The sequence below is a fragment of the Moschus berezovskii genome, chromosome Y (genome assembly GCF_049115385.1).
Source record: "Moschus berezovskii isolate FMDL1 chromosome Y, NW_MosBer_1.0, whole genome shotgun sequence".
Lineage (NCBI taxonomy): Eukaryota > Metazoa > Chordata > Mammalia > Artiodactyla > Moschidae > Moschus > Moschus berezovskii.
Genome location: NC_142489.1, coordinates 73,715,697 through 73,724,590, shown reverse-complemented (window position 1 = coordinate 73,724,590; position 8,894 = coordinate 73,715,697). Strand labels below are relative to the sequence as shown.

Genomic DNA, 8,894 nt, shown 5'->3' with positions numbered 1-8,894 from the left:
TTGAAGTAGTATTTCAAACCACTGTTATGACTAGCCTATTTCTAGCCTCATTAGGCTAGAATTCTTTTGCATATGTTGCAAAAATTCATATTTCAAATGAAACTCAGTGGATTTTGACAGATTACAATACAATGACCATGTCCCTGGGAAGACAAATTATAAGAGGGAATGTTCATAAGTTTTGCAATGCAAATGTTTTTACTAAGGAGAATCGTATGCCCCAAGAACCGAAGCTGTTTGCCACATGCTCCTTCCTCTCTCCTGTCAAGGTTCTCATCTTGCTAGATGACGTTTTCACTTTAATTTCTATCAACCACTTTTCCGCTTACCTTTAAGTATCTGTGGAAGAGCAGCCTCAGACCACTTCCTATCCAGCGGTCTGAGCACTGAAGTCTCCGGGAGGGAGGCGCTGGGCAGGCACAGAGGGCATCTGTGTGCCTTTAGACCAGGCTGTGACCTTGGTTGAGTGGCAGTGAACTTGGGTGCTGGAGCATCGATTCACCATAACATTCCTCCTTTTCGAAAGTGACTTGTTCTTCATTTTCAAACTCGTCTGGATCTCTGGAGAAGGAGAGATCAGGCACGACCTCCCCCCGCACCTGTAGGACTTCCTGATCTACCACATCGGACCCGCTGGGCAAGTTCCCTTGGTATTGCAGGGACGGCACAAAGGAGAGACTGTGCTACACAGAGCAGGGGTGGGCGGGTTTATCCCAGAGCCTCTGGGAGATGAAGGAATCAGCTCTGGGATCAGTAGCCACCTGTAGCCCCTCCCTGGGGAGTGCAGAAAGGCTCGACTATTTATTCTTGAAAAACACTGACTTGAAACTCAGAGGACTCAGTTTCTGGGGCGATGGCTGGATATTCTGCCAAGAGGTGGAGGGCATGCCAGGGCAGGGTGTCCATGAGTCCTGCTCCCACCCAAGAATTAACAACTTTTCTTCTAACAAATTTTCTTGGGTGCAGTATAGAGACTTTCACACCTCTAGCATGAAAATCACTTTATGTAGGAAATAGAAAATTCCATATTTCTTGTAGGAACATTGATGCCAAGTCTTTCAATTGCTAAATATACGGCATTCTGTACTTCGTGAAGGAAAGTCAGCACACAGATTTTCAAATGAGAAATATGAAAAATTCCATATTTCATGTTACCTTGTTTATTCCCAATTCAGTGTGCAATACAAGAATTTCATATTTCATGGGAAAAAGCTCTGTGCCTAGAGTTTCAAATGCCAAAGCGGAGAAATCCGTATTTCATGTAGGAAAATCATGGCTCAGAGTTTCCTAAATGAAATATAAAAAGTTCAGTATCTCATGGAGTAAGTCTCTGCCAAGATTTTCTTATGTGAAATACAGAGAAATCCGTCCTCAACAGAGGAAAATCAGTGCCCCGAATTGCATATATGAAATCATCAAAATTCCACATTTTGTGTATTAAAATCAGTGGCCTGATGTTCATAAGTGAAATAGACAAAACTCCAGATTTCATGTGGAAAACTCAGCACCCAGTTTTTCGTATGTGAAATACGCAGAATTCCAAATTTCACGTAGGAAAATAGTATGTGCGTATATTTTCATATAAAATGTAGAGAATTCCATTTTCATTTTGGAACGTTTGTGGTGAGATTTTCACAGGTGAAATGTAGAGAATTGCATATGTCATTCATGAAAACTTCATGCATGGATTCATATGTGAAATACCGAGTTCCGTGCTGCACGTAGAACACTTTTGCCCACATGTCAAAAAGTGACACAAACATGGAATTCTCTCTGTAGAGAGATTTAGAGATGAAGCATCTCTTAATACAGAGATGCTAAGGACAGTGTCCTGCTAAGAGCCATGACTCACCAGTGCCAGAGGAATTGAAGTCTGAACATTCATTGTACAGAGGTCCTTTCAAACTAGTTCTGTTCTCATCCAGCCTCCAGGTGAGAGAACACACGCCAGCTAACCCCATCAGCCCAGGCCTGTGGGACTGGGAGGGGGTGAGAGGATCATCCTAAGACACCCTTTTATGGAGTGATGTTTCAAACTGGCAAACTATGCACGTAGCAGCTGCTGATGCTACAGTGCCATCCGTCTTGCAAGCCTTACAGAAGAGGGCAAGCTGGGTTCACGTGGCTGGTCATGTCAGGGAAAGAATGCTCCTGCACTTGAGGACAGAAAACCCTCTGTAGCCGGGTGTCCTAGGGGCTGTGTGTAGCCCCTCGTCTGTGCCTGGGAATCTGGCCCATTCTCGTTCTCTGCCCCTTCACATCCTTCCTGACTGCCCCCGGGTGCTTTTTTCCTGTCTCTCCTTTCTGCTCAGGGATCCACGTTTACACTTACATCTTGCTCTGTCGGAGAGATCCCTGGGCTTTTTTCCATCACGTCAGTGCTTCTGATGCCCCAAGGTCTTTGTACCTTACACAAGCTCTTTCACGTTTCCAGTGTCCATTCTTCCATCCCCCAGCCAGGCCAGTTCAGAGAGCTCACACACCCATTTTTGCCAGCGCACATGCGTGTGCACGCACACATACACACACACTCCTAAGTCTGAAAAGAAACTTGCACACATGCGCGACTCTTGGCTGACTTGTGCAGTATAATGGACTTTGGTAAGCACCCCTCCTTTTTAGTCCCAGTTATCTGCTTCACTCGCTAGTTGATCAAGTCAGTGTCCTCGTCTACTTCCACGATATATCCTGGAAGGTGAATGGGATTTGCTCATGAGGGGGACTGACATGCAAAGAGGCTGGCAGGGTTGGAAGTCCTCACTGTGGACAGTTGAGTGACGTGTGCCTGCGTTCCCTAATCCTATCGCCTTGGACCGGCTCACAGTGCCAATCAGGTTGGCGTGATTCCATTCCCTGTGCTTTACTTCCAGAAACAACACAGAAATAGCAACGGGTTTTGAACTGGAAATTGATCATGCACCCCTTTTCCCTGGGTCACTGAGGACAACAATTCTTTAACAACTTTCTCTTTACAGAAAGGCAAGCCCCAATTCTTATCACCTGGGTGATAATTCACTTAAAGTCATGAAGAAATTCTGCATGGGTAATGTCAGTTTCATCATAACTGTAATGGTCAACGCAAGAATACATGGATGGGGGTAAAAGTCAACGTATTTCAATCCTGCACTAGTGTTTTTTAGAACACTTAACCAGTCAACCCTAAATCTTTCCTGACAGAAGCATTCCTGCAACATCTTTGCCCTCTGTGATCCTAACTAATACTCTCACTTCAGCGAGTGATATTCTTGCCCGTTGGGCATAACTCTAAGTGTGTAGGCATTCTTGTTTCCAAATGTGGGTCACTGTTAACTATTCCTGCGATAACGCATTTCTTGTTGAGCACAGATATCACGGAACTCTTTAAAAAAGTCACAATTCAAGATGCTGGAAGCATTTGATCCAGGAGTGAAAGAAAGGGTCAAATTCACATGCAATCTAACAAGATACACAAATTAAAAAAATAAAAAAAAAAAAGAGGGCATACGAGCAACACAATGCAGGAGTGTTGAACAGGGCAGTGTAAGAACTCAGAGAGCTATGGCAGCAGAGCTGTGCGTAACAGCACAAGCATGGGTGCATCATGAAAGAAGAAGGAGGCAAAGGCAGACCCGCAGGAAGGAACATCAACTCACATTCATGGGCAGACACAATGGAGACGCCCGGTCTTCATTCTAAACAGAGGAAAACATGAACACATCCAGGGAACAGGAAGCAAATGCAGCTCAGGGTGACTGAGACAGAATGCTCATGAATTCATCAGAAACCCGCCAAGTCTCACACACATTGATATTCAGTGGAAGAAAACCTTACACAACACATCCTAGTGTGCAGTCAAATCTAAAAGCACCTAGACCCTAGGGCCTAAGTGAAAGCCCTGAAGAGACTGGGACACAAGTCATGGCAAGTTTCCAGAGACTGACCAGCAAGTCAACCATCCACAGTTCACTTTTACTCACCGACCTGTGACTATCTCTGCACTCTTCACTCCAGCACAAGTTAGAGCTAAAGCCACCCCTGGTACTGAAGCACTGGCAGGAAATATTAGGCACTGGGGGACCCTGTCCTAAACTTTTCTTGTCTGTAAGTTCTTTGCAATGCCTTCTTGCTTCATAGTGAGTTGAATGTTAAGGCTTTTTCCTTGTTCTGTACTCTTAAAATGTCTGATGCTGTGCAACAGAAAAGATACCTGGGGCACCACCTTCCAACAAAATTGCGTTCCAGCTTTTCACTCTCTGGCCCTTGTTCACCAGACCCTGTGCGTGGACATCCACATTTCCCTTGTAAAACTGCCAGACCCACAGTTAATGGGCCCCTCATCTTCTTTCTCCATCCTCCCCAAGCCCCACCCCACAGGAAGAACTGTGTCTCCTGACACAACCCCCACATACGACTTAACCACCTCTACAACTCTCCATGGACTGGTACTTCCCACACGGTAAACTGAGAATTCTACATGCAGCTGAAGTTTTTGTCCTGAGGCCCTCCCCAAACAATACGCAGACGCATACAGTTGACGCTTTTTATTTGTCCTTCGGCATTATTTCAGGTTTACTTGTGTCTCCCTCTCGATCCGTTTCACCACCAGACCACTCTTCACTACTTTCCCGTCCAAGAGAACTCTGATGGCCATTGATCTTCACATGAAGCAGCTTCTTAGGTTTTCTATTTTAGGGAAATGGGGACACTGCCTCATAAACGTCTCAAAGTCGAGCAGGGGCGGTTCCTTTCAAAAAAGACAGAGACACAGATATGAAAACCTACCCTCTCTGAGAACACTAAAGACAACTTTACTCTTTCAAGTCAGTTCCCAGGAGACAGAGTCTGTGAATTTTTACATGTCCTCTAAGCACATACTAAAAGACATGTACCCCATTCTTCCCCGTAGAACTATTACAATACCTAGGACATGGAAGCAACCTATATGTCCCATCGGCAGATGAAGGGATAGGGAAGTTGGGGTACCGATACACAATGGTGTTGTGACTCAGCTCTAAAAAGGAATGCATCAAAGTCAGTTCTAGTGAGATGCAATGCACGTGGAGCCTATTACAGGGAGTGAAGTGGGACAGAAAGAGAAAAACAAACACTGTATGTTAACACAAATATCTGGAGTTGAGCACCATGTAGGTGATATTGAACATGCAACACGCAGGGCAGCAAATAAGACACAGACATATAAAGAACAGACATGGGACTCAGTGGGAGAAGGGGACGGTGGGTTAATGTGAGAAAACAGCCCTGAGACATGTACATTACCTTTTGAACAATAGATGACCAGTGTGAGTTTGATGCGTGAAGCAAGGCAACTAAAGTCATGTTGTGGGACAACCCAGAAAGACAGGGAGGGGAGGGCGGTGAGTGGTGGGTTCACCATTCGGGGGACACGTGTATACCTCTGGGTAATTCATGTTGGCCAATGTACGGCCAAACCGGTCACCGCATTATAAAGTAATTATGCTCCAGTTAAAATAAATAAAAAACTATTCTCCATAATCCTTCACAGTGGTCAGTTTCTCATAGTGAGGGTGGCAGGTGAAAAAGATGCAACGGAAAAAAAAAAAAAAAAGCGTGATGACCAAAATGGAATCAAGTGATGGGTCAGTGGGGCAACAGCCTTGTACAAAGGAGACTCACAGACCTGGTGGAAAGGGGACTTCACGAGGAATAGTAGGTGGACCCCAATTTAAGAGAAGCCTGAGGCTGGACTTGTTGGCCAAGGAATGACAGTTCAGAGATGTGTGCAGCTGACTCAGATATAAATTGGAGTGACTTTGGCCTGACCAGGCCACTTCATCTACCTCAGGCTTCTCTAGTTAGAACCTGTCTTTCACTACAGTTCTCCACACTTGCTGTCTCTTGCTGATTTCCCCGTGCACGGTGTCACGCTGGATTCCACAGAGTCTCACTTTCTCCACAAGTGAAATAAACGACCCAAGTTCCTGGACAACCCTTATGCCAGTGCTCAGCCCCTGGGCGCCTCACCTCTCGTCCTCCCACTACCTCTCGCGGTGGAGCCTTCCTCCTCACATCGTACTGCAAAGGATTGGGCCACAGATCCTTTATGATGATCTGCCAGGGAAACGAGCAAGGTCAGCACAGGGCTGGCCAGACACTGAGCCTTCCCGTGCACCGCCAAGAACTCCAACATAAATCACCAATTTCGGCCCAGTGGCCACGTGGGACCCCACCTCAGCAATCCGGCCAGATCCTGTGAAGTTGTGGTCAAAGAACCAATTGAAGAAGTTAACGCTGCTGTCCTGGTGCCTGAGGCTGTATGCCTTACGTTCAAACCCCTGGGACCACTGAATCGGAGTGGAATGAGACGCTCGGTATCCTGCAGGAAAAGGAGTATGGGAGAAAGACCTAGCTCACTTTCCCACTCAACCTACACTCTTCTGCCTCCACTCCCCAAATCCAGGGAGCTGCCTCTTACCAGGGACGTTAATGAGATACTCCTTAACAATCACTTCATTCTGGAAATACCTATTCCTCCGAAAGGACAATGTGATCTTGCAGTGATGAGTGGGATGCCTGAATTCCTCCACCTGCCAGGACAAAGTGTTGGGGGTAGGGGGAGTGGGTATGAAACCTCTTTACAGAAGAGCTGTCCTTTCCCGTATTCAGGGATAAACCATGCCCTCTCCCCTCCACAGTCATCTCCCCTCCACAGTTAGCGGGGTCCCCTGCCTGACCTCCAAGTTGGTCATGTAGTGAAGCATCTCTTCATCCTGGTTGCTCATCATAACTGACATCTGGGGGTGGTTCATAAACTGCTTTAGGTCAAGGAGCCTCTAGATGCTAGAGGTAAATGTGCTGGAAGAACAAAGCTAGCCTAAAGAGTAGAATGGCATTGTCTGACTTCAACGTGCTACTAGTGAACTCGCCACATTTCCGTGGATGCAGACTGTATGAATGCGGAACAAGGCCCAAGGCTGTGCCTATGAGTGCACTACCAGAAGGAGCTTCTGTTCCTAACAGGAAGGCCCTAAGCTCCATCTCAGCCTCCTTCAAGGTAGCTTACTTCTGGAAAACAAGCATTCCTAGCTACAACCAGTATGAGCACTTACACATCCCAAACCCACTCCCAAATTCACTCAACTTTTTGGAGAAGACCTGGATTCCAGACAAGCTTTTTCTCTGAGGAGTCCCTAATGCTAATGACGATTCTGACTGGGACCTCTGCAAGTAAAGCCCAAGTATCAATTTGTGCTAGTCAGGACAGCAAGAACATCACATCTAATATCAGGAACAGATATGCAGGACGGTAACCAATACCCATCATCCAAAAAAAAAAACAACTTTCTACCAGAACTGCCAGATCTGTAAAACTGCTCCTGCAATATCCCAGGTTTAAAGAAAACAACAAAAGAAAAAAAAAAAAATCACAACCACCACACCAAGGGATACAACTTCGACCCAGAAGCCACAGATTCCCTGGATGATGGCGCTTCTGTGTTCTAGACGCAGCTTTCGCCTCTGACAGTTCTTATGTTTCAGGCGAGCGTGCGCCCTTTGCGCTCTCTTATTCACCGGCTCCAGCTCCACCTGCAGGGCCGCCAGCGCCTCCAGTGCAGGCTGGTCGCTCGGGCCTCCAGGCCGTGGATGTTTCTGGCCCTGCTCCTCCGAGGACACCTGCTCCTGCTCCTCCATGACGTCTAACACCAGCAGCTGCAACTCCTGCCCGATTCCCGCCAGCTCTCCCTCCTCCAGGACCGCACCTTCCTCCGCTGCCTCCACCCAGAAGAGGGCGGCCTCCTCGCCTGGCGCACCACCTGGGGCCTGCAAGGCCTCTGCCGCCCGCACTGGGCTGACAGGCCCCAGGGCCCCTCCCTCCTGAAGACCCGGACTCACAACCAAGATCCAGGATCCGGGGGTGCTGCCGCCTTCCTCTGGCCCCGTCTCACTCGCCATGGTGTTCTGGCCGGAGCCCGGAGCTGTGAAGAAGGTGGCCACCAGAGCACAGCAGACTCCGGCACAGTGCGCCCACCGGGCAGCCGCACTCAATGCGGTACCACCAACAGGATACTGGTGCGCAGCCAATGAGCAGGGAAAGGGAGACACGCATGCGCAGAACCGTGAGCCACCACGCACGCGTAGTATGGCAGCGGGAAGGGGCTGAACTCTACACCCTGACCTCCAGACCTCACGACAGAACCAATCAAATGGAGTCTAAAGGCGTTGGCTCCAGGGCCACGCCCCTTGGAATTCTGGCCACTCTGGCCCCAGGTGACCCCTGGGCCAAAGTCGGGCCAGCGCTCTGTGCACCGGTCTACGCAAGCCTTTTGCCTGCTCAACAGTGCAGATGTGCCTGACCAGAGACTGGGAGAGCCAGGCCAGTTGGAGGCGAAGGAAGGGACCCTGAACCTGACGCCGCGACCATCCTCAAGCTTGAAATTGCCTCTGGAGCAGCGGGCGACTCCATATGCTCAGAGATCCACAGAAGTGAGACAGGGTTCCTGGGTACCTCAGGGACAGAGGTGCTCGCCTCGGATCCATACTGCAAGCCATGGCAGGGCGTGGGGTGGGGGCGAGGTGGGGGGCGGGGATGCGGTGGGCTTACACAGACCTCACCTGTGGTGCACCTGCTGCAGAGTCCATCCCTAAACTTGGGTCTTAGGCTTGAGCAGTGTTAGCAATGCAGCCGTCGTCTGAGGAAGAAGCAGAGCACTTTCCTCGACTCGCTGTTTGGGCCCCACAACGCAGCCCCAGGCCAAACTACCGTGGAGACCCTGGCCTATGGTCTGTCAGCTCTTGCCCTTTCCGCCAGCCCCTGGCTTAGAGCAGGCACCCGGGTGGCTAAGGATGGGCGCCTGCGGATGCACTTCCCAGAGGAACAGAGCTGCTCACGCTCTGTCGCCTAGGATGTCTGCTCTTTCACAGTGAGCACCTACCTT

At 48.8% G+C, this 8,894-nt stretch overlaps 1 protein-coding gene across 1 annotated transcript; it reads right to left on the bottom strand.

The window, feature by feature from the left end:
* Positions 1–440: 440 nt before the first annotated feature.
* On the bottom strand, positions 441–7,911 carry LOC148773160 (testis-specific Y-encoded protein 3-like). Its single transcript, XM_088834528.1, has 6 exons — positions 7,408–7,911; positions 6,693–6,770; positions 6,434–6,545; positions 6,189–6,334; positions 5,983–6,069; positions 441–683 (listed from the first exon to the last, which is right to left on the bottom strand). Exons 1-6 carry the CDS (start codon positions 7,909–7,911, stop codon positions 441–443), a joined length of 1,170 nt encoding a protein of 389 aa, XP_088690654.1.
* Between the last annotated feature and the right edge of the window lie 983 nt (positions 7,912–8,894).